Genomic DNA, 26,770 nt, shown 5'->3' with positions numbered 1-26,770 from the left:
GGCTCTAAAGCAATCTAGGCAAGATTCCCTCCCAGGACTCTTTCTTCTCTCACCAAGACCTGGCTAACTTTTTTTTTGCGTTCCAGATGTTTTTTGGTAAATACAACCTTGATGGAAGGCTTCAGAACCCATCAGGAGCTCAGACTTGACCCCACAGGGAGCTCACGGAGGAGAGGGTGTGAGGCTGGCCAGGGGGGATGTGGGCTCTGGGGCACAGCCCAACACCAGAGTGGCACTGGGAGATGCACCTCTCCCGACCCTCAGGCCCTGCCCTGCTGAGCTCTGCCTTTTTCTTCGATCAGACACACTCTGTGTTTGATAACAGAATAAAGCAAAGTAACACACCTCAGTTAAAAATAGTGACTGAGGGGGAAGAAATTCTATCTTCAAACCAGTTTCAGTTTCATTTCACAGAAATGAAACTCCAGGCCAAAGCAAGAGACAAAAAGCCCCAGGGGATAATTAGATTGTGAGGATGGAAAACAAACACCCTGTTCAGAAAACTGCTCTCAGGTAAATAGTTCTGTTTATTTGTGTTTCAAACTTTGCGTATTTTGATTGTTGATATTAGCAGGTGTCAGACGGTCACATCAACTCACAGGAAAAAGGAACCTTCATTTTCTTGAACTGTTTCCCATCTCCACCAAAACAGACTAAAAATAACATGCTTTGGTAAGACTAAGCCAGGTGCCCATCCTCTCCTGTAAGTTTGCTGTACGGCATGATGAGATAGCTTTACATCTAACAAATCACCTCCCAGGAACCCACTGTGGAGGGGTGGGACACGGATCCCTGAAATTCCTACTGGAAACTTTCCTCCACACAGGAAAAAATATGAGAGAGACAGTATCTTTCCACATGAAAGCCCATCAGTGTTTCCAAGTAAATGGATATTGCAATGTTATTTTCAAAACACACTGATAAAACTGTAGGGTGAGACTTTGGAAAGCTGGTTACTATAATTGGACACTCAGATACCACTGTGGAGGTACCTTTGAACTGATTTTATTGCTCTCATGATGAGCAAACTCCAGTCTGGGCTCTCTGTGATCTCCCTGAACTTCCAGATTTGGCCCACTTGAGTCACTGACACACAAACACCACCGCACACCTTGTGCAGGAGGAAACAAGACTCGACGTTTTGGTCTGTAGTCTCGTGCCTTTTGCAATCAGCTCACATGATGGGATTTGGGTTTCTCCCCCAGCCAGCTTCCTGCCATGGCCTAGCACAAATGTACACAAACATTTCCAGCCACAGCCTCAATGTGTTTCAGCTACAGTTGCAGGTACACGTGTCTTTTTCAGAGTTAACATACAGGAATGGATCAAACTCTGCATCCACCACTCCTAGAGGTCATAACCTCCTTACAGGTGTGTAGCTTTGCCACTGGAGCAGAAAATGTAAATTAAAAAGGAGGCAGGAGAAGAGATCTGCAGCACTGAAGGAGGCCAGGTGCAGGGGCTGACCACAGCCTGCCACAGGAAGCCACACACCCAACAGAGGAAGCAGCATCAAGGGACATATTTCAGGTTTTTTCTTTCCAGACAATGTAATCATAACAAACTGTAAGACTTATTTCACGAAATCAGAAGTCTGAGAGGCAAATTCTTGGGATACATTAATAATTTCTGGATTATTTTTACCTCCAATTGATGTTATTAGCCATAACTTAATGGATTAGCAAGTACTAATTTTGGATTTGGTGGTGCAGGAGCAGGAACTATTCGTTTGCTGAAGAGCAACAGGCAGAACTGGCAGATGGAGGCAGCAATAAGTGCTAGGATCGAAGAAATAACACTTTATTAATCCAGTTTTAAACAAAAACAAAACTAGCTGAAAATTTGAGGGATAGTGGCTATTCTTTAGCCAGGCAAGAAAGCACACCCTCTTTATGTAACTACATATCTCTGAAAGCTGTAAAGCTGCCAGACTGTAAAACAGGGTGGTAAACCAAAGTCCACTGCATTACAAAGTACAGCTGGTCCAAATGACAGTGAAGTCAGGACAAGGCTAAAGAATCCCAAAGGAAAACAAAAATAAATTACGTAAGCAAATATTCAGGATTTATAGGCATGAGTTGATTACCTTCTCAGCACAAAGTAATGAAATTATGCTGGATTTGCATACTGGATTTGCCATCACCACAATTTGAAATTTGATGACAGAAGTCCTGCAGGGACTCAGAGCCCCAGAGCTCCTTTACTTGCCATTTGGGCTTGGTATCAGCAAGCTATTTTCTGCTGTTAAAAGCCAAAGTACTTTTCACCCCCACAGCTCAACACAGTCAGACATCCCTGCATCACTCCCAGGCAGGGCCAGGTTTACTTTTAGGCACCCAGAGCCATGTGTGTCTCCAGCACTTTGGGGCTCCCATTACACAGGCTTACATCTTGCTTCTCAGCTGAGGCATTTTCTGCAAAAGTGAAAGGTCCTTTTTCACAGGTCTAAAAGCAAATGGAGGTGTAGAGGAGGACATGACATTATCTCCTGTTTGTTCTTAAAGAACCTGTTGAGCCTGTTGGATACAAGCGGTGATGGTCCTTTCGTTTAAGTTATAAAGCATTAGGTGCTCCTGTTTAAAGAAGCAAAGAATATAAATCAAATATAAATTCACTTCAGGCACGTGCAGCTTGCAATAAAAGGTTTTGAAGCACCAGCATGCTGTAGGCTGTGCTGGGCCAGCCCTCACCCCTTGCCAGAGAGCAGACACAGTCCCTCAGCTAACTGGGCTGAGGTGCAAAGCCCCAGCACCATGGGGACAGTGGCACTTGCAGCTGCTCCTTCTCTTTCATTATCTTTTCCAAGCTCAACCATGGTGGCTTTACTTTACACAGCTCTGAATAGAACCAAGCTCATCACAGGTGCTGCAGGATGTTTCAGAGGAGTTTCTGTGGGAGCTGGCACAGAACAGAGGGGCTTGGGGGTGTCCCTGAGCCACTGGAAGCTCTCAACCCCTTGGTGCCCAAGCACTTGCTCTGTGCTGAAGGTTGCACTCCACAGGAGAGACAGATGCCTGGGAAAATGACCACAGACAACTCCAAGTCTCAAATCCTCCTAGTCTTGTTTCTGGTGATACTGCAGCCAGCAAAACCTGCCTGGCTGCAGCATGGGGGACACCTGCAGGCTCAGCACCTGCCAACACACATGCATGGACACACACCATGGCAGCCAATGCCAAGACTGTGCCCTTTTCCAGGAAGGCTGAGCCCAGCAGTCTCATTATATGGCAAACAGTGCTTGAGGAGAGCCTGGGTTTGTGTGAGGCAGCTGCTCTGCAGCAGGGCTGAGCTGGGGCAATTGGGATTTACTGCTGCTGGGACACCACAGCCAACATCACAGCTGTGGCCTCAGTGTGGCCCATGGTGGGAAGATGATGGAGGAGAAACCCACTGAGGTAAACACAGGCAGACATGGGAAACAAGTGTGGGTTCATCCCTCCCCAGGCTTTTGGGCATGCCAAGGGCGGAGGAGGGCTGGCAGTGGGTCTGCTCTGCTGCTGGGCCCCCTCAGCAGCTACTCTGCATCACAGGGAAAGGAGGCTCAAACTTCTCCTTCAGACAGGGAAGTGCCTTTTCTGAGGAGGATTTTGGAGTGGAACGTGACAGGCCAGGGGTGCGTTATGGCGCTGTGGGTAGCAGCACACTTGGCTGCCTGTCTCACAGGCCACGTCCCAACACACTGGGCAAAACATACACCGAGTTTTATAAGTGAAGAAATACAGTGCCCTGCGGTGAAGCAGCAAGTGTTCCCAAAAACAGCTTTTTGCAATGCAGCTGGTATGAAACATCAATACTTTTTCCAGAGAGTCTCTTTTACCAGAATACTGCAAACTCAGCCACCACCCCAGGCCAGGTAAGTACAGCCAGGATGATGTCCAGGGCTGATTTCAAATCAGCCTTCCCTGTGACACCTGAGACCAGCCTCCATGGACGTCCAGCAGAGCTGACACCATTAACTAAATCCCCTTTTTTTCAGAGTAGTTTGTTTAATCACACAGTCTCAAAGTTATGTGTGACTCACATCACGTGTGAGTGAGTGCACGTATGTGAGTTCCTCTTCTTCTGCCCCGTTAAAGCCATAGTTAAAAGACTTTTCCCACAAACATATAGTGGAGTTTGTCTTTATTCACAGCAAATACAGTTAGTACCTGAGTGATAATGTGCATAAACAGTACATGAGTTGCACCTGATCATGATAAGGGTTTTTTTGAGTATTTTCCACTAAAGGTGTGGCACTGAACTTCTAATGCTTGTGTCCAGCTGTGGGATGAGTGGGAATACAGTGGGCTGGGTGAAAATCTGGCTGAAGAGCAGGGGTCAGAGGGTTGTAGTGAATGGGGCTACATGTAATTGGTCACCAGTGGTGCTCCTCAGGGCTCAGCTCTAAGGCCAGTTCTGTTCAATGTTTGGATAAAAGGAGGCTGAGAGGCAATCTCATTGCTTTCCTGGGGAGAGGAAGGTGATGATCTCTTCTCCCTGGGATCCAGTGATGGGGTGTGTGGGAATGGTTCAAAGCTGCATCATCAGAGGAGGTTTAGAATGGACATTAGTAACCTCTTTAGCAGGAGGGCTGTCAAACTCTGGAACTGGCTTCCTAGAGAGGTGGTCAATGGCCCAAGACTGTCAGTGTTTAAGAGGCATTTGGACAACGCCCTTAATAATCTGCTTTGACTTTGACCACCCTGAAGTGATCAGGCTGTTGGACTAGATCTTCTTTGTAGGTCCTTTCAACTGAAACAGTTCTATTCTCTTCTGTATCACAAGAAAGTCTACAGAAAGTGTGTTGAAGACACTAAACACTGCATTTCTATATAAAATAATTTATGCTAAGTGTTATATTCTTGAGACAACTGTATGACTAGAGAATTTTAAATAAGAGACTGTTACAACCACCAATAAGAAGTGTGTACCACACCCTCTGTTTTGGAAATTGCTGCCCATTGCAGCCAAGTCCCATGTTTTGCGTCCTTTGTCCAGCTGAAAAATACATGCTCCAGCGGGAACCCCAGTGTGTCCCTGACTGTGTCCCAGCAGGGTGAGGACCTAGTCCCCACAGCAAGGAGTGGCAGCCCAGACTGGTACCTGCTGGTTCCCTCCCTGGAGGTGTTACAGAGGGTTTGGCATGGCAGGAGAGCCCCAAATCCCACAGTCCTGTGGTGGGGCTGACTAATGGCTGAGCCACATCTCCAGTGCAATGAGCCCATCTCCTCTCTTTCCCTGGAGGGCAGTGGCTGGGTGCCATTTGGGCTTCTTCCCATGCCTTTTATTTTGTGAAAAAGGCAGGAGGTCCTGTGGTCCTCTGGGCTGCCTGTGTCACCTGATGTGTGGGCTCAGCATCATCTTGGGACCACCTCCTTGAGCCACCTCCTCCTGAGAGGGCTCGGTGCAGCCAGACCCTGTGAGCTCACACCAGCACTGCCACAACATCTCCTGCAACTGAACTCTGAAAATTCCAGTTGAGCACCCAACACCTGCCAGTTTCTCTTTAGTCAGAGGCTCTGCAACACTTGGTTTTATCTGTCCTTCCCTGCCTGTGACAACCCCTCATCCCACTGACTCATCTGAAGGTAAGTAGTGCCCAGGTAACTTGGCACTCAGCAGGAAACCCTCGCCTCTGCTGTGCCTGATCAAATGTAACCTTCAAAAATGCACCAGGGGAAACATTTGGTGCACCTCTCCAGCAAAGTTGTTTAATTACATTTATCACTTCAAAACCGCCACTGCACTGGGATTATCATATGACATATTGGTTGTGTCTACTCATGTTTTCAGTAAGATAATGTGAGCTCGGGCTTGCTAATCTATAAAGAGAATTAGGGCACTGTAATGGCACAGGTTGGAAAGGGCCTGATAACTTCTTTGTTATAAACACAGTTTTGCTTGTTGATTTCCTTCCTTTTTTTAGGACAAATGAAATAGATCAGATGAATAAATCAGTGCTTAAATCTCCATCCCAGAAGCAAGGACCCCTTTTGATTGCCTTGCTACAAGTAACTTGTTCTCTATGAAATTTAATTAAAATCTCACGTTAATTTCCTTTTCCTGAACTTTAAATGTATAAACATCAAAATGTTTAAAGAATATATCACCTAGAGCAGTCAAAATAAAACTCATGATGAAATACAATAACAAGACTTTGGCGTTACTGTAGAACCTGGAGTGAAATCAGGGCTGGGAGGGCTGTGCCACTGGGTACCTTCCCACCTCCAGCTTTGTGCATCCTGGAAAAATGGGTTTACCTCTTTCACAGCTGGAAGTCCCCCACAAAAATGTCCCTTAAGCCTTAACCTGGGAAGGAGTGACCCCCTCAAACTGTACTGCTGAGGGAGTGGGAAAGGGGAGAAAGGAGAAAGGGACTGGTAAAAATCCAATAATCCTTACTAGAGAGGGGAGAAAATCAACAATGGAGAGCTTGCATAAAAAATCCACTGTAGGTTTTCACTGTGCCCTTTTCAAATCATAGTGCACACATTTGCTCACTCTTGTTTTGATGTGTTTTTTTGTGGTTTGTTTTTTTTTTTTTTTTTGTTATGATCCTGTGTTCACTGTGGAGGGCAGGTCAGGTTTGAGGAGCTCACCTGGCCAAGGGTACCACAATGTTCCCCCAGCCAGGACAGCTGTCTCCTGTAGCTGCCTTCACGTGAGGAGGAAACTGGATGTTAGAAAAACAAACATGATGCAAACCTCTTCATAAATAAACACTCCTAACCTTGAATAGGTCCCTGTTATGCAAGGTCCACCAACACCCATTCAGGGTGTAGGGCACCAGAAGTGATGCAAAGCTGCTGTTTCCAGGATTTTAGGGACAGCCACCTGGATCTGCAGCCTCCCACAAGGGGGGAGAGGCTGCTGCTGGGCCAGTGTGGGGAGACAAACTGCAGGTACCTGTGCCAGCACTGGGTGATGTGGGACGTCACCCATGGCCCCACATACCATTTGGGAAGGAATAAGGGTTTCAGGAGCACCAGGAGTGCTCCAGACATGCTGGTACACAGCTGTGGTCCCCTGTACTGTGCAAGATGTGGCCACAGGGTCAGCACAGCCATCATTTCTAAAAATTAACATGGCTCAAAACCTTGATGTTTAAAATAAATTACATTTTAAAAAAGAGTGAGCCTATTGTTTTCCAGGTCTCAAAATAGTAATTGACCCTGTTTTAAGGAAACACTGTTCCAAAATCCCAAAGTGATAAAAGCTGCTAGTGATAACCATGTATGAGGAGCTTGAGCATCTGTATATGAGAAACCTTGAAAGCAGGGATGATGAGGTGCCAGAATTCTTCAAGCAGATTACTGAGGTGAGAGAAGTGTAAGGAAGATCTCAGCAGGACCCCCAGGCCAGGAAGGTGCTCTGGGAAAAGCCAGGAAAGCCCACCAGAGAGAGGGGTCACAAACACAACAAGACAAAAAAGAGAGAAAACAAGTTGTTGCAGAGAATTAAGGCAACAATCAAGTATGAAAGCATTACAGAATCTTCTGCCGAGGAACCCCACCACTCAGATCCTGCATGGATCAGAAAGAGTCCCACTTTTCCAGTCAGAAAGAATGTTGCAGAACTCTCCTGCTCTCCAGGAGAATCCCTGTGGAGCTGGCAGGTGAACCAGACAGGTGTCACAATGCTCCTCAGCCTTCCTGCAGGCAGAGCACTTTCAGCTGCAGGCAGAGTGGAGAATTCTTGTGCAAATAAAACTGCTCCTCTTATGCATTTCACTCCACAAGGAAAATACAAACATATAGGAAGTCCCATGGGACTACTACTTAACATTACCACCTCACACCTCCTTTGCAGTTATGATTTTATTTATTGCAGTTTACTTACAAGTGGTGGCTATGGGTTTACTCATGCTAGTAGCCTTCCAGGATAAAAGTCAGGCTTTGATCACAGCACATCACATTCTTAGTTCAGACATGTGGCCTGAGGTGTGTAGAGTTCTACCTGCACATCTATGCTGCAGTTTACCTCACCCACTAGGAGCCTAAAATCATTTATGTTTTTTGTTCCCATAGTTCTGTTACTTTTGGATGTGAGTCACCCTGGGCTAGCTAGCCCAGGGCAGAGTGCTTTTATACCACTGCTCCTCTAACATTCCTCAAACAAGAGACTCTCCTTAGCAGGCTAACCTCATCTGCAAATAGGACAATACTGTAAAAGCAATAATGTTAAAAAGCAACTGGTGAATATCTGGCCTTTTTAAGATTTCAAGAAGGGTTGTGGTAGTAAAAGAGGATGCACTCACATTTGTGTTACATCTTTTTTCCACAAGCTAAGCCTCCTTCCCCTTTACTGTTTTCTTCTTGTTCAAAACACAGTTGCTGGTTTTAGCATCTGTGTATTTTGCTCTCTTGTACAGGGAGAGGTCATACTGATCTTACTCCATCAAGGCAGAAGTACAGCCAAAGTTTGTTTGACCCCCGGGACGTGTCCTTGTACAGTTGGATGCTGTGCAAAAGCTGCTAAATGGCAGAAGACTCCAATATTATGTATGAATTGGCTCGCTCTCTGTCTCTTGGCAGGGATTGAGAGGCGAGTAGTGTACATTTCTTTTTTCTTTCACCCAGTAACAGCTCATCCCTTTCATCGTCAGATGAACCCAGAGGCGAGTACAGGAGAGATAAACACAGCAGTCCGTGCCTCGCTGACCTCCCAGTGAACCGCAGACAGGAGAGTGAGTCCTCTGCTCGTGGCAGAGCTGAGTTTTCTCCAGCACCTTCACTGGGCTCGGTGCGAGGCGCTGTCCGAGCCCCGCTCCGGCCCCGGCCCCGGCGGGGCTGCTGCGCTCGCTGCCCGCGCGGCTCCGCCGGCGCCGAGCCTGACTCACTGGCAGCTCCTGATGCCATTCCTCGTCTCTGGCAGGATATGAAAAATGTGTCAAGCCTGGCACACGACAGTAAACATAGTCTTTGGGGCTGGCTTTGGTGCTTTCACCAGCCCGTTTTAGTTTGGGCAGTTTGTAAACGATGCATATCAAACCCCTCTGGCGCGGCTCTTCAGTAAATGCGAAGATGACTTCAGCGCGTTGAGCTGAATTACAAAACTCTCTCTCTTTTCTTTTTTTTTTTTTTTTTTTTTGGTCCCACGCCGAAGTATCAGCGCAGTGCTTTGAACTGAGGTTACCTTTATGATTCACGGCATGAATGAGCACTTAGTGTGCGCATACAAGAGCCCTGTACGAATCAGGAAATGGCTCTTTCAGGTCTCCTGACAAAAGGAAGTGAGTCTGAAGCTTGCTAAATTTGCAAAGAGGACGCTGGTGAACTTAATCTGGGGCAGGGGGTGGGGGGGAAGAGAAGAATCCCTTTTCTTTTCACTGAGGATTGATACACAAACTCCCCATGTACACCGTTTTCAAGAACAAAAACAACAAGAAATTAAAGGGGCTAAAAGGGTGGTGGTGAGGGCCGTCCCCAGCAGTAATCCCTCGATGGTACGTGCATACAGCCACGAAGACAATTCTGGCTTCGTGCTTCAACATTGCCCCCTTCGCTGGGGCGGCGAGAGCTTTCCTGCATCCCTGGGGTGAAGCTGTGAGGCGGCAGCATCGCGGAGCAGCCCTGCTCGGGGCAGCCCTCCCTCCTCTGCCCGCCGAGCGGGGCACAGCAGGGCTCCCCAGCGCTCCCGGCCAGGCGCTGCATGGGGATCACTTTCCGTTCAAAGAAACCCATTCAACTTCTTCAAAGACACGGGTGCTGCGCCCTGGAGTTGGACGAAGGTACTCCAGATAAAGACATGGAAGATTCAGATGCAGTGGGACACAGAACGGCAGATTTTTAAGGATTTTGGTACGGGACATGGTGGGTCCTGTGGCTTCACACTTTAATGGCCAAAGCAGAAAGAAATTAAGTTCTCATTGTGAGGTTATTCTTTTATCTGGGCATGCAGGGGCTGAGCTCACTACTCCCTTAAAATGCACATTGCACAAGGCCCTGGAAAAAGATGAAGTGCTCTCCAGCAGCCCTCCTGTCTACATAGCCCCAGCGGGTAAAGGACTGCACCAACAGCCTTCCTGCCACAGCATCTGTCCCCTCAGCCAAAAAGCAAATGACCCATCCTTACTTCATAGGCTGTCTTATAACTTAAGGTTAGCTTTGCTGAGGAAGAGCTGGACACAGACTAAAATGCATCCTTTAGCTATAAATCCTTTAGCTATGAAAATCTTGAGTCTTGTGAATGCTTGTGATCGCATTATAAACAAAAGGAGAAGTTCCCTGACCAAGCTGTCCCATTGTCCCCACTGCCCCTTTCACAACAGACCCAAAGGCTCTGGGATCACGAGCACAGCTCAGGCTGTGCCATGGCTATTTCCCAGGCACACTGCAAGCCAGTCAGCTGGGATTTCCTCTCTCCAGAAGATCCAGCAAAGCTTACCCATAACAGGATCATTCCTCAGTAACTGGGGCTGCTGATGGAGCACTGCACTGCCACAGCTGGACACAGCACATGTGACTGACTGGCTTTTTGTGTTGGTAGACTTAGACCCTTCAATGCAAACACACACACACACGAAGAAAAAGGGTCAGGAGGAGTCAAGAGAGCTTAGTCTAGTGCAGACATTGCAGGTCCATTTCTAGTGGAGCAGAGAAAGGGAGAAATCTTTCTGAGGGAGCAGACTTGTAACCAGCTGTGACATCCTCAGCCCACCTTTGATTTTGCCAACTTTGACCATCAGTGCAATGGCTACTAGAACAATAGCTTGAAAACACAGCTGTGAGAGTGGCACTCTGGAGGAATTCATGAACTTCAATCCAACTCAGACTTTCATCTCTAAGCAGAGATAGCCAGTGATGAATTTCACTGACATGAAATAGGAGAAATTGCATTGATACACTACCATTTTCTCCAGAGGGACCCTAAGAAAGCTGCCAGCTCCAGTCAACCTAAGAACTATGTCCAGTCAAAAAATACCAGAATCGGCTAATGGTACAGGCTTAAGAGGACAGGGGGTTGTTGCACAATTATAAACATATGGGTTTTTTTGCTGAAACAACTTCTGTTTTGTGGTTTAGATATTGTTATCAAATGTTTTCCTTGTAAGCAAGAATCTTTTGTACTGTCAAAACCCCTCTGGAAGGGGGCTAACCCAGGCAGCTGCCAGGCCACCCAGGTGCAACAGCCAACACTGCTGTGAGAGGCTGCAGTTGGGAAGGTCCAGTGGGAAGCCATGCAGGCCTTCCCAGTATGCCTGAACAGCCCAAATGCTCTTTGTGAACAGCAGTTTATTGTGATGAAACTGGCTTTAGAATTAGCTCAGAAGTCATAGGAAGGTACAGAAATAATAAAAACAACAAATAACAACCAACCAAACAAAAAAACAAACAAAAAAAAAAGGGGGGGTAAAATAAACAAATGCAGCAGTTTCTATTTGTCTGAAAGTACATGTGCTCACACTGAGGTTTTTCTGCCAATAAACAGCAGTAACTAGTCCCTTCAACTCCCAGGGCACTGTTTTCTCAAGGGGTAAAATGCAATTCCCTCCACATCAATCTTGGTCTTTACTGCTCTCCTTGAAAGTGACAGATGCAATGAGAAATGCTCCAAAATATTTAAATTATGACTGCTGAGAAGTCTGTCTGCGGCCTCCTGCAGTCAGAGCACTGAGTCTAAACCAGACTTTTGCAATGAACATTTGTGGCAAAATCCTGTGTTTTTATTGAAGGCTGCAAGACTGGGCACATTTACCTAGGCTAACTGGATTAATCCAGGCTGGTGATGCTCCTTCTAGCAAACAAGAGACTGCACTGTCACTTTTGACACATGACATGCTGCCTACAAGAGTCCTCATCCCAACACAGGGCCATCCTGATGACCTCCAGTTCTACAATTTTCACATGCTGCAAATTAAAGATGGTGTTTTTACGAGAGCACTGCAACCTGGCCCCAAGCCCTGCTGCAGCCAGTGTAGCTGAGGATGCTGAGATGAGAACACTTTCAGCTGCACACAGTCCAGTTACCAAGGCAAAAACTTCAAGTGGAAGGATGAACAAACACCATGCTTGGGTGGGGAATATACCATTTTTAGCCTACACCGTAATACCCACAAGCAAAGTCTGGCAAAAGATAACACATGCATGCACATTTTAATTCTGTGTGTGCACACATATACAGATATGTGGACATCAACAGTGGTCAGCTCCTCTCCTGTTCCTCATTAGGAAGGTCTTTGCCAAGCGAGTTGAATGTTTACAAACTCTTGGGCTCTTACCAGCACACTTTTTCTTTATTTCCTGTAGTTATAAAAACCAGAAGACATAAGGAAAGGATTCCAGCAAAGGCTGTCTTGCTCACGCTTTGGAACCATCTCCTTGTCATGTGTGTATGCAGGTGCCTGAAAGCAGTCATTTCCTGCTAGATAAAAGCATTCCGGTTTGATGTCAATCACTTGGGACATTTTGAAGCAGCAGTGTAAATATGCTGAATGAAGATCTGATCAAGTGAAAAGCATTTAGGAGAGCATTTACCTCAGGCTTTTTAAACATGCACACGTGTATATATAAACAAATAACTGAATTAATAAGTAATCATGTCCTTAAATGCCAATGTGACATATGCCAAATATTGAAATAATATGAAACTGAAAAAAACCCCCAGGCATCTAAAGCTGTATTCCTAGTCCTATGGTGATTATTCTCTATGTGATATGAGAATGTGTAAGTGAAGACCTATTTTTAAGGGCAGGAACAAATCTATGCTTGTACCACAGGAGTGGTGTAACAGAGCAGTTAGAGCTCTATTTCCCAAGTTTCCTTTCCACCACTGACAAAAACACTACTTTGATCCTCCCAAGCCTGCTTAAACAATGTTGGCAAGTTTAAAGTATAAACAAAACCTCACACACACACCTCCCAAACCCCATGCAAGAACTCTGCTCCCTATATCAACATATATCTTTACCAGCCTAAATCATAAAAACATGCACTGAACATGTTGGGAGATATTGTTTTTCTGCCTGAGGCAACCACATGCCTTATTGCTTGTTCTAAAAAAGACTTGGCCTGTTTTACAATGCCCACACAGACTGGCATTCACACTGCCAAGGTCTGTTTGTTTTTCTCTAAAAAAGTCTGTGGAATATGCTCAGCTGGAATACCTAACCATGCAATAACAGGAATACCTAACCATGGAATAACAAAGATGTTTAAAAACATTTTGAATCTGATTTACTTTGCATTTTGTTCCCTGCTCTTTTTAGCAAATTAATGTATCATACAAAAATGAATTTCATCTTATCCTTCCCCAATTCCTCATATTCTCTGATTAATTAAGGAGCATCAATTTAAGGCTCACCAACACAGCTTTAAATGCTCTAAACTACTTGGATTACAGTAACTTGTAATGCATCAAGCCCCAAAAGAGAGATCGTGGAAATGAGAAATGATGAAAGGGCTTTATTGTGCAAAGATTTCAAAATGCTAGAAATCCTTTTGTATTTCCCTCCACATCACATTTTCCTCCCCTCCCCTGGCTGGGAATAAGGAAACAGCCAATTACTCTGTAGCTGGTTCCCACCACGGTAAAGTTCTGGTTCCCACTGTGCTGTGCATTCAAGCAAAAACAAGAACAAGCATTAACAGCTCCATTCCCATCCATCCACCAGACAGGAACTCACAGATGCTTCATTACACACCTCCTGCTGGCACTGATGAGGCAGAGGACTTGTATAGAAAGGAGGCGGGGGACTTAGACAAAACACAAGAGTCATTGTAATTGTTCCCATTCCCAATTCTGTGAGCTCATGTTAGCCAAAACATCCTACTACTGTCAGCTTTCCTTGCTGGTGGAAAATACAGGCACTGTCAACACCGCCTCAAGAACGTCTCAGATTGTGCAAACATCACATCCGTGAGTTTAAAGAAGACAGGAAGAGGGGAAAAAATGGACCATTTTCTGTAACTGGAATTTTATTTTATATATAAATAATAAAGAGACCGAAGGATTTTTGAGACTTGCTACTTGAAATGTTGATCCTGCAATGGGACAAACATGGACAGACTTGACTCCCACTGCAGAACAGAGGATGAAGTCTCAAGACTGACCCAAAACATGTAGTGTCCATTCACAGAAGCCATACCAGAAGCCCGAGCAGCAGATCACCAGACTGTCCTGAGGCAAAGGCAGATTAGTCACATTCAAAATGGATTCAGATGGTTTTCATCTTTTTCTTGGGAAATTGTTGCTCATATCTATATTTTTATTCACCTATAACCAAAGAAAGGGGACAGAGATTAAGGGGGAGAGGGAAGCAGGGAGAAAGCAGAATTAAATTTATCACAGGCCTTTTCATTTTTAAAGTGCAATCAAAACTTTTTTCTTTGATGTGGCAAGTTGATCAAAATCTGTTTGAGGAACACTCTCAATACCAATTTGTTTGCAGTAGAGATATTTAACTCTTCACATTACTGACATTTTGCAGTAGAGACATTTAACTTCATATTAATGACATTAAAGCACTAATGTTGATGTCTGTTCTAGGGAACTCGATTCCCATAGTTGAACTAAATGGAAAGACGAAGAGAACACTTCAAACAACCAAACACCAACTGGAATCTTGTATAATAAACCAACTTTCTCAAAAAGAAATCTTTTAAATTCCCATCAAATGCATGTTTTCTTAATCTTATTTACTCTGGTGTAAGACTAGGGCAATTGAACTCAAAGAAATGGAATTACATAAATATAGATCTGGAACACAGTGAAAATGAGATATGCTACCTTCATGGAAAAACACAAAACTCTGTCACTTCCATGCAACTCCTAAACACAACAGCTGGATAAAATTAAAGCTTGCTTTTTCTACACTGGGATGTGGTTTGAGCTGAAGTTTGCATATAATTTTTGATGACAAACAAACAAAAATAAAGGAGGTGCAATGCTGCTGGTTTTTGGAATAGAGAAATATGTTGTTGTCTTCAATCCAATATGATTTTGTCCTTGGCTGACCATTCACAGTTCAGAGACCCATGTTGTAGCAAATCATTAAGGAAATGAGACTGTCTTTATTTTAGCAACCACATTCAACTAGGAATATTACCAACAGTTGAAAATGCAGTGAGACTTTCGGGACTGATCTCATCCAGAATTTTAAAAAATATGTCTTTTCAAAGATCACAGCAATGTTCTCCAACCTCTGGGATCAGAAACCCAACATAACATCTGGACTTGGGTATGGAGTTAAATGACTGGATTTGATTTCAAGCACAAGTAACAAACTGCCACCCCCGCAGAACAGCTGAACTTGATACCAAATTGAACTTTCACCATCTGATTGCCCCAAGTCAAAAATACAGCAGTTCCCGTCATGTGCCTCCTCCAGAAACAACATGAGGTGAAGCACGTAGGTTTCAAACCAACAGCACCCAGGTACTTCCAACTCCTGGGCAATTTATCTTCGCTCTCTTAAAACCTTCCGTGAACAAAGAAAATGTGCCTGAAGCAAAAGGCTGACATTTAAAAAAGCTAATAAAGTCCTAATAGAAATTATACTCATAGCAAGAAATTCTAAAAGAAAATAAAACCTATTTATGGATTTCTGTCTGTAATTAACCTTGATATTTGTACAGTGTCACAAACAAAAGTTCAGTTTTCTTGGTTTTTTATAATTTAGTAGCTCTGTCCTAGTCAACAATAAGCATAACAATATTTAAGTGAATTTCAGAGAGGCTTTTCTTCCTCTCAGCTCTCTTAGAATTCTTTACAGAAAAAAACCCCAAAACCCTTAAAAAATCCTCCTATTATTTTTTAAATTTTTATTTTAAATTACTATCTTACAAGCTACTTGTAAAATATGTATTCTTAAAGACTATATTCATAGCACTAAAGGGAAAGCTAAGGTACTCAGTACATCAGCCAGTCAACAAGCTCACATTGCTGCTGTAAGAATTAGCAATAGCAATTAAAAACACTTCAAGGGAGCTAGCATTAAAAACTAGGTTTTCTTTTAAAGCTGCCCATGTAACAGTGGAATGCTGCTGCCCAGCAGGTGGGTGCATTCCACCACATCTGCAAGCATATGTGACTGATGCTGATGCATGGAAAAAAATTGATGCCAGTTGGCCAGACTTGGACTCCATTTACACAACTGGCAGTAAGGAAAAAAAATCAATTTTTTCTGGTAAATGGAATACTGCATACAAAAATGATGATAGTCCCCATAATGACAGGATCACTTTCTGATAAAAAGTAAGTTTTTAATGTCATGCAAAAATAATACAGGACAAAGAGAAGCAAGTAGAAAACATGTTCAGAAGAAACATTCTTTATCAACTGATAACAGAGCAGACATCTGACATTTTGCACTAAATGATGTCAAATTACATTATAATTATTTGTAATAATCCTCAAATACAGAGCAGTTTCTATCCAATGAAACCAAACCTTTATTAAAAAGTCAAGAGGATGTTTTTGTTTTGCTTTTCTAGAAACTGTAACCATAGGAGTTTAGAACACAGCCCTGAGGCCAAGCCAGAACTGGTATCTCAACTGGAGTTTCTGCCTTGGAGAGCCTGGAAAATGCTGCCTTCATTTCCTCCATCGTTTGTTCCCAACAGGACTCGTGTGGAAGCTGCATTAACATGAAAGGTCAGGCACATTACAGACTTTTACAGCCTGTAAGGCAGTGCTGTACCATGGCACTCACAAATCCTTAGAGAAAACTTATCAGCAGGGAAGATGTTTCTTTCCCTACCCTAATATTTGTACAAGCATGACAAAGAAGGCAAAGTGGTTTTTGGTATGGGAGGCAGAAGGGAAAGGGAAATGGAAAGGGAAAGGGAAGGCAAAAACCAACCAACACCACAATCACAAAGCTTTCCTCAATTAATTCAGAACACTTCAAGCAGATATTTACTTGTTATGCTCTAAAGATGAAGAGTTTAGATTTCTTAACTTAAATAGTGTTAGGGGGCACATATATTCTTGACAAATTTTAGGACAAATAAAATTGTCTGTCCACACTCTCCTAATCATTATGAAGAAAACTACAAGTCAAACTTGAAAATGTTCCATTCCTCCAAGTTAATCTGCTGCTTAGCCACAAACTATTACCAGTCTTTATCCTTTACCTGTTTGATGCCAGGTGATGTAGCATTCTACTTCTTGGTTTGCTCTTTATTTGAAGCAGCATGGACTTCCAGGGGCTTGTCACCCACTGCATCACCCTTGAGGAAGAAAAAATGTGCACAACGTTTCAACTGAGACTATCCATGATTAATGTTTTTACCAGAACAGAAACCCTCTTCAAAAGCTGAAAAATAAATATCTCACAAAACCAAGTGATTCATGAGACTAATTCAGGATAATACACTGAAATGCGATCTTCTATCAAACTCTTTCTAAACTTTAGGCTTCCTGTAGTTAGCCAAACAATCAAAGGATTTGAAAGAGCAAGTATTTTCAACAGAAGTGCTTTAATTTAATCACTTTGCCTGTATTAATAACAGAGGATGAATACCCACAGAGTAGTTGCTATTTTGCATTCTCTGAAATCTGTGTGGATTTATACAATAGGCCTCTTTTAGCACATATCCTTTTAGAGGGTGTTCTCACACTTTCCCCAACATCAGTGACAGAATCAAAGAATGAAGAGAAGCTTGTTACAGGGTCTGGTCTATCTATTTGCCAAGATGCTATAACAAACATGCATTTAATTACAGCTTTAAATAGATATCAAATAAAAAATACTTAAAGGGCCACACACATGGCTTGGGGACTGAAGCACATACAAGGACAAGCTGAGAGGAGGATCTGTTCAGACTTGTGAGGACCATACAAAGGAGGAACCTAATTCCTATCCACAATTTCTTAATGGGCACTGACATATTTGGAAGAGCCAGGTTCTTCTCAGAGGTTCACATCCAAAGGACAGGGATAAAAGGACAGAGGACCATGGAAAATTTCTCTTAGAACAAAGACCAAAAAAATTATAAATGTATCACACCACCAATCACTGGAGCAGGTTTTCCAGAGAATTTTCTAAATCTCCAACCCTGGAAATATTCAGGATATGACCACATAAGACTTGAACCACCAAATCTAACTTTTGAAACTGTCTCTGCTTTGAACAGGGGGTTGGGTGAAATAATCAGAGGTGGCACCCACCCTCAATTGTTCTTAAATTCTACACATGGAAATTAAATGTCATTTCCTCTTTATTCTAGAAGGTTATTTTAACCAATATGACTTAAATAAAGAGATGATTTATGACAACCAACATGGCTTCACTAATGGCAAAGTGTGCCTGACAAATTTGGTGGCTTTTTACAAAAGGGTCACAGCAGTAGATAGACAGGGAAGAGTAACTGATGTCACCTATGGCTTGTGCAAAGCACTTGACAGTGTCCTGCAGAACATCCTTGCCTCTAAACTGGAGACATTGATCTGATGGAGGGACCACTTGGTGGATAAGGAATTGGCTGGATGGTCACACTCAGAGTTGTAGTCAACAGTCTGATGTCCGAGTGGAGACCAGTGACGAGTGGTGTCCTCAGGGCTCAGTGCTGGGTGGCACTGACATCTCTGTCAGCAGCAAGGACAGTGGGATCATGGGCACCCACAGCAAGTCTGCCAACAACACCAAGTTGTGAGGTGCAGTCAGCATGCTGCAGAGAGGAATGTCATCCAGAGGCACCGTGACAGGCTTGAGAAGTGGGCCCATGCCAACCTCATAAAGTTCAGCAAGGCCAGGTGTAAAATTCTGCACCTGGGTCATCCCAAGCACAATCACAGGCTGGGCAGAGAATGGATTGAGAACAGCCCTGGGGGGAAGGACTTGCCGATGCTGGCTGATGAAAAACTCAATGTGATCCAGAAATGTGCCCCTGCAGCCCAGAAACCAACCACATCCTGGGCTGCTTCAAAAGCAGTGTGGGCAGCAGGTTAGCCCTGCTCTTGGAAGACCCACCAGGAGTGCTGTATCCAGCTCTAGGGCCCGTGACACACAAAGGATGTGGACTTGTCAGAGCAAGTCCAGAGGAGGCCAGGGACATGATCCTGGGAGATGAAGAGGGCTGGAGCACCATTCTACTGAATCATGATTTTTGAATAGTTAAGATTTTAGATAAGAGTTAGAAGCAACTTAAAATGACCAAGATGCAAGTCGGATAAGCCGATGGTAGGTTAATGATTATTAGATGCTTAAGCCAGAGCTAATTGTCATATTGTTTGCTATTATGAGCTTGTTCACAGAAGAAAGTGGAGTAAGTGAACCGTTATAAGAACAGATTGAAACCAGTGAGAACAATGGCCAGCACTTGGACTCTCTATCAAATCACAAAGCAGGGGGCCTTGGATGGTGCCAGAGTGTCACAGAGACCCAATGAAGACTTTCCTGATTTCATCCTTTGAAGATGACTGACCCAATTCGAGACCACTGACCCAATTCAAGAGAAGAACTGCACACACATGAAGGACTAATATCCTCACTTTAATACTGAATGGGGATGGGACGTGCTGGGGTTATGCACGTGTATTGTATGCAAGATTTTGGGAAATAACTAGAGGGAAGAGAACCTTGTTTGGTGCAGTCATGCCTTTTGGGGAGGACCCCCATGCCACCCACCAGTAAATAATAATCATACTACTTTCTAACTTTAATTAATTTGAGAGTCTTTGTGATCATATTGTTTTTTAACAATTCACTACAAAAACAGGCTAAGAGAGTTGGGATTGTTCAGCCTGGAGAAGAGCAGGCTTTGGGAAAACTTTTAGCAGCTTTCCAGGCGGGCTACAAGGGAGCTGGAGAGGGACTTTTCAGAAGGGCCTGTAGCAACAAAACAAGTAGGAATGGCTTCAGACTGGAAGAGGGCAGACTTAGATTAGATATTGGGAAGAAATTCTTTGCTGTGAAGGTAATGAGGCACTGGCACAGGCTGTTGATGCCCCATCCCTGGAAGTGTTCAAGGCCAGGATGGATGGGGCTCGGAGCAACCAGGTCTAGTGGAAGTTGTTCCTGCAAGGGGTTGGAACTAGATTATCTTTAAGATTCCTTCCATCCCAAATCATTCTGTGATTCTATAATACTAAATGTGAAATGGAAAATGTAGCAAAAGAAGCTAAAAGAGACTGGAAAATATGTCAAAAAATGGGTTAAATTTATATATTATCAATTAAACACAATAAAGGCACCAAGTCTGTGTGATGCTGCATATGCTGTGCTGGAGATACAGATTCATTATATCAAGATTCAATTATGAAGACATGTCTTAAATGTCTTATTAAAAAAAAAGGCTAGCAAGACCTTTAAAAGGTAATTCTTTCTTTCAAAAACCCATTTTGTTTTGATTACTACCCTGGATATTTCATAGTAGAGGAAATCACATCCACAAACCACACCCATTTCAAAATAATAATCTACTCTGTCATTTGCCTGTACAGGAACTTTTAAGTTACAACATTTTACTAAAATTTACAATGAATAATCTGACTAATGATGCCTCATCTCGGAGTTTACTCAATCCTGAACAAATGAACTAAAAATAAGCTACTCACAGAGAAGCCTGTGTTTTTCCAGTTTCTTGTTTTAACATGTAAAAAGCAATTATCGTCCAGGTAAGCTTTTTTTTTTTTTTTTAATATCCTGAAAGAGGAAAGCAATCTAAAGCAGCACACACACATACACAAGAGAAGAGGGGCCTTACTAAATTCCTTTGTTTCTATGAGCTCATGAGATCTCATCACAGGGCTTGCCTTCAGTAAAACTATTCAGCCTGAGTTACTTCATACAAGTCAATCCACTGATAGACTATCATTCCTCACACAAAGTCATTTGCTGAACTAGCAATTAAGAAGGTTTTAACTCCATGCATTTTATATGCCCACTGTGTAAATAGTGAGCCCAAGTAAGACAGCTCAAGCAGTAATGTGAGCTAGCCAGAAAAGGACTTCCTGTAGCACAGGCACATAATTTTACAAAAAAGTGCCAAAGTCCTCCAGCATTCTCAAAATCAAGTCAGAAGCAAAGAATCTGTTCAGATCAATGACTCAGAAGACAGACTTCCTTTGTGACAGGGTGCCCTCTCATAATCAGAAGCAGGCGCATATTCAAGACAGTCTTTCTACTTTCTGGCTCAACACAACCACCCCATAACTAATCTGGGTGGCCAGAGGAGTTCACACATCAGAGCTCTATCCCATAGCAGAAGAGAAAATAATGTGCATTCTTGCGTGTCTGATTGTTTCAAGTGAAAGGTGACTGATAAGAAAACTCTATAATACACTCATTATAAAATGTTCCATACATTGGGATTCCTTGGGATTAAAAAAAAAATAATTGTTATTTGGAATTAAAAACAACACAGGAACCAAAGGGACTGTACCGTTTCAGTACATGAGTGATTCAAAAACACCCCAACTTAGCTCATGCAGTATCTAACAGAGATACATTGAGACCTGAACTTTAAACAACAAACTTTGCAAAAAACCCACCACAATTACTCTGGAAATTTTCCTTCCATACAAAGAAAAACACCCCAAAGCAAACTAGCTAAATGTCAAACCCCCAAATGTGTGGTGCCTCTTTCTCTTACGTTAAAGCCAAGCCAGGTGCAGAAGTTTCTGTTGCTGCCTCAGAAACCTTGCAGATGGCCAGACCCTTTTACACTACTCTTAGAAATTATAACTTCAAAAGTACATAAGACAGGTACGTATCTTTCATGCATGTGGAAACTCTTGAAAAGGAAAGTTTGGCCACCAGAAAAAAAACCCAAAACAATTGCAAAAGAAACACAAAGGCTCACCTGGGCTCACAGATTAATGATTTACCTTCTGTCCCCTTTTGTTTGTAATGTATTGCTTGGAATAAAGAGAACATCACTGCCTTACCATATTCTTCCTCCCCCAGTCAATCAGTAACTTCTTTTAAGTTGACCTTGAACTTCTCACAGAAATATGAAGTACTTTCAAAAATCTCTAAACTGCCTTTAGAGAGATCAACTTTTTGCAGAGTACATTCTTTTTGTCCGTTCCACTTCTAGCACATCTAAATTCCCCACTGCCCATACTAAGGATCCATTCCAAAAGAAGTAATATTTCTTACAAGTTTCATACTGTTTTTGTTCTTACTACCAAACAATAAAAGGAGAGCGTGTGACAGGAAATAGCATTTTCTGCCAGAAGTAGATGTTTATCTTTTAGATGAGATGACCAAACTTTTGCCTGCCTATTCAGAACCAACCAAAGCCAAGCCTGACAAGTATTTTCTAGAGAAAGAAGCTCTCTCAGCTGCTTATGTTGCATTTTAAAAGATGACCAAAATATATGTGACTTTAGAACTCTCTTAAAACACAATTTAAGGTTTGTTATGGTCACAATCTGTGATGCTGATGGTGAGGCTCCCCAGTCAAAACACCAACACCACAATTTTCAACAGAGATTTCAGGTGTGGAAAGTTCTGGTCCACAATTTCCTTGACACTTGTTCCGAGCAAGTACAGAAAATCATCTAAAGCTGAGCCCTCTTTGCACCCGGAGATTTTCTGTAATCAGCTAGCACTTAGATAATACCAGAGATTGCCATAGAGACAGATTTTAAATATATTTAAAATATATATAGGTGTAATAATATATGTGTAATAAAATCATAGGCATTTAAAAATTGTATGTATCATATATTAGTATGGTTAAGTCACTGGTGGTGTCCATCAGCACACCAGACAGGAATGAAAACCAAGTAATATGCCATAAAAGTTTCTATCAGTCTCTGAACTTGAGAGGGAAATTAGTTTTTCTGTGAGATCTCATTACTAGTTGGGGCAAAGTGGGAAAGAGCAAACACAAGAAGAAAGGAATAAGGGCTGAGTGTATTTAGAGCTGTAGTGCTGTTCTAGTTTTACACAATTCGGTCACTTCACTAAAAACGAGGGGTTCCCAATTCAGTGTTGCTGGAACAGAGAGAACCCAAAATTGTTAAAAATACAGCAAAAGTCTTTGAGTAGTATAGAGACAAAATAGAGTGAGAACTAAGAGAAGGAAATTGTTTTTCTTTATGCTTCAATTTAAGCAGAGGGATTTTAGCCTGACATTCTGAAGAGCTGTGTCCTTAAACAGCATATTAAAAACATTTATCTGATTGACTTTGCCATATGGAGGGGCTGCAGCCAGTGTTTTGAAATGTAGGCACTGAAGGTTCCAGAATTCATCTTTCTTGGCAGAACTCAGAATTCAGTTGATATGACCTCAATTTGGCAGAGGTTTTTGTTTCATAAAACCTTCAGAAAATTATCATACCACATTTATTTTAATGACCTACTGCTGCACAAACATGAAGTTATGCACAGCTGTGGTACCTATGACTATCAAACAAATTATGAGCAACGTAACAAATTAACAGAAGCCAAGAAGAGCCACCCATATATTGTTTGACTATTTGCAAGAATCCTTTGTGTAGCAACAGGAAAATGCTGGAGTAAATGTCACAAAAACAAAAATAACATCTTTTGCTCTGGCACAGTTTCATGAAATGGGTTACATCTGCTGCAAAAACAATTCAAGAGTAACATTTAGACCTGTCTTCACTAGTTCAGGAATCTAGCTGCCTAGAACAACAATAAGAAATATGTATACAAAAGCAACCAAATTCTTTCACAAGGTTGTCAAATTAAGACAGGAGTCACAGAATCTATCCTAGAATGCTTTGCCAATTTCAGTATATGATAGTTAAAAGCATTTTCATCCATGACACTTCTATATGAGTAAAAGCCTCCAATAAAAAATAGAACTTAAACAGAAATTGTTCTGCTTGAAAAGCTGATACTGATTTGGTTGCACTAATAATCTGTATGATTATTTCCATATGAAACAAACCTAAAACAAACCCATTTCTACCCACTAGAATTCTCAATTACGTATTTTGTATGGTTTCACCAATCCAGGCCAAAGGAAGCTTCAGAGCAAACTTTCTCCATTAGAATCATTTCTCAGTCCCCACTCTAGACAAAAGCATGTGACTTCTTACAGCTGCTGTTCAACTTCTCTGCCCAGCAGGGAGACAAGACCCTCTTTAGGAACTTCAGAGGACAAAGTAAGGCTGCTTGCCTCAGTGGTAAGAGATCAATGAACATGGGCAATGAAGGCAATTTCATCAAGAGATCAAATACTGTTTCTTCACTGTAGTAACAGGGTTTCTGTACCTTGTCTAATCCATCAAGTTACCCAGCAACAGTTCACACTGAACAGTATCTGAACAATGAGATGAACTTTTGAAGAACACCCATCAATGGACATTTTGCTCCTCTGTGCAAGTAACATGTTTTGGCAACTAAGGGGTGTGATTTAAAGATTCTGCAAGGAGGAAGAGAAAAAAGTAAGTGTTTACTTAGTGGTCTCTGTAATTCTGCATGCTGTTTCTTTTTCTGCTGAGGTAGCAAGTGTTTGAATAAGCCTTATAGTAAGATGAAAGTGTTGAAAGTTTTTGCCTTCCAATAACTACCACGTGTTCCCTTTTGAAAGCCTGAGATACAACAAAAGAAAAACTTCAGCTATTTTTTATTAATGTTGTCAGTTTGTCTTTCTGAAATATTTTAACACTGCCTCTTTTTTTGAGTTTCTTTTTGACAGGCTAGGTTTTAAGGAAGGTAGATAGAGAGCGATTAACTAACCTTTGTTTATTCAAGTTCATTTATTTAAGCGTCTTGGGCCAATATAGGATGAGTGTCCACTGATGAAACTCTTCACTCTCAGAAGATGCAGCAACTCCCAGGACATGAGCATTTCTCCAGCCCAGCTTGTTTGGAACTAGTCCTACACCCAGCCCTACCAAGGGAACTTGGTCCCATCCCCAAAGTCTATCCAAGTGCAATTTTGTCTCCAAAACACCTCTCTCCCAGTCACTGTGAGTTTAGAAATGAATTTAAAACCACATAAACTTTATGTTACACACTTGAACTTTTATTTCTTTAAGCAGCAGCTAAAAAAAACCCTAAAAACCTTAATTTCCAGGCTTTCCCTGGCACACATTTAATCAACTTGCTTCTCCAGTCTCTCACCCTATGCTTCACTAAGCCATCTACATATATTTACTAGAACTGTTTGCTTATCTATATCAGATTATACCAAACAAAACTTCCAAACAGCATTTCTGAAAGTTTATCTGGAAGTAAGCCTAATGCTTTTCCACAGCTTAGAAAGAGAGAATGAAGGATTTCTTTTCAATAAATACAGGCCAAATTGCAAACTGTTGAACAAAACCACTGTTGTTCATAATTATTTTTTGTCTGAAAAGGCAGTGGTAAATTAAGAAATCAATTTCCTCAGAGTTCTTACCTTATCATCTTTTTCCCCTGATTTCTTCTTCTTAGGATTATCCTTCCAAAGAGCTTCTACAGCAATATATCCTTGAAGACTCCAGTCATACAGCTGTGTGCCAGCAACCTTTGAAACATAAGTTTTTAGAAAGCATGAACTCAATAACCTGGGGAATATTGCCTTGCTTCTTATTCAAGTGGAAAAATGAGATGCTTAACTCTTCCTGTTCAAGCTCACAATGTACAGCATTAATAGACATTTTGGAAAATAATGTCACATGAGAAATAAGAAAAAATAATGTGCTAAAAAGCTGTCTGAAGACTACCTGAATATACATCTGTACAAAGAGAAGAGGAATGACGCTGTGTGGAAACAATCCTGGTTTTCTTAGTATTTGACATTCAACATAATTAACATATGCAAAGTATTTCTTAATTTGACCATACCTATTTATATTTTGACAACCCACTTAGGGTTGTCAACTCCCAAAATGCAACACAGCTAGGAAAGACTGTACTTGCTATATTTCACCAACAGCTATTTTATGACAGGAAAAGGCCCTAAGTCTAATAAAACAGTATCCCCTGTCCCTTATGTGACATGTAATTGTAATATCCATAGCACCCTTTAAAACTAAAGAGTGTTAGTTTTTTACAGCCAGGTTCAGGTCTATACTGACTTTCATTATCACTATCTGTTTCTGTATGACGAACACCAAAAAGGACAATTTGTCCGACTAAACAGCTATTAAACTAAAAAACTTATGAAATCAAGAATTAAAAAGGTATTTCTCTATCTTCTATAGCAAAAGGCTATATTTATAGGCAAAGCCACAAAATGTGAACTCTGAGAACAGGGCAAACATAAATGTTCCTAAAACAGTTTTCTGGTGTTTCTGAAAAAGTTTCTTAACTACATCTCTAAGTCTCTTCCAGTCTCCATCAATTCACTGTTCAGAGATTTCCTGAGCCAGAGGTGATTTTTATGCATGCAAAGAGGCCCAAGGAATTTCCCTTCTATGAATTTCTGGCATGGAGTTCAAGGGGAAGTACAAATTTTTAGCATCCCTGTGCCAAGTGGTTCCACTGTGGGGTACACATGGTGTGAAGAGCCACTTCCCCTTGTTTGTCTGATCTGTAATCAGCAAGACTGATTACACCAGTTACCACACAATGGTACAAGGATGTGCTTCTGGGCAGATACCATGTGCTTCCTACCTTAAAAAAGAGGCTATTGTATAACTAGAATTAAAAGAAAACAAACCCAAATCAGAAACTACACTTCCACAACTAAATCCAAAATGTAGGCTTAAATACAAAGTATCTTTTTTGTCACCGTATCTGACCAATTGCTTTGGTTTAAACAAGTCTGTTGGATGCACTCCGATTTCTCTATAGCTGAAACTGATAAGCATCAAATCAAGTGAACCAGTTAAATCCAAAACTGCACAATTTAAATATTACAAATATAGACAGTAATTTTGTTTTTCAGTATCAGAAGTGTTCATTCTCTAGCACTTCAACAAATCAGCTAGCTCATCT

At 42.2% G+C, this 26,770-nt stretch overlaps 1 protein-coding gene across 2 annotated transcripts in view; it reads right to left on the bottom strand.

The window, feature by feature from the left end:
* Positions 1–13,872: 13,872 nt before the first annotated feature.
* Positions 13,873–26,770, bottom strand: part of APOO (apolipoprotein O) — a 28,669-nt gene continuing 15,771 nt past the window's right edge. For both annotated transcript variants that reach the window (XM_015620224.2, XM_015620230.3), the window contains exons 7-9: positions 25,248–25,355; positions 17,055–17,150; positions 13,873–14,193 (exon numbers count right to left, since the gene is read on the bottom strand). In XM_015620224.2, coding sequence (XP_015475710.1) covers positions 17,082–17,150; positions 25,248–25,355 — 177 coding nt within the window. In that variant the 3' untranslated portion in view covers positions 13,873–14,193; positions 17,055–17,081. The remainder of the gene's footprint in view (positions 14,194–17,054; positions 17,151–25,247; positions 25,356–26,770) is intronic.

Source organism: Parus major, chromosome 1, assembly GCF_001522545.3.
Source record: "Parus major isolate Abel chromosome 1, Parus_major1.1, whole genome shotgun sequence".
Classification (NCBI taxonomy): Eukaryota; Metazoa; Chordata; class Aves; order Passeriformes; family Paridae; genus Parus; species Parus major.
Note: the sequence above shows the minus strand (reverse complement) of the source record. Positions and strands in the feature narration are given on the sequence as shown.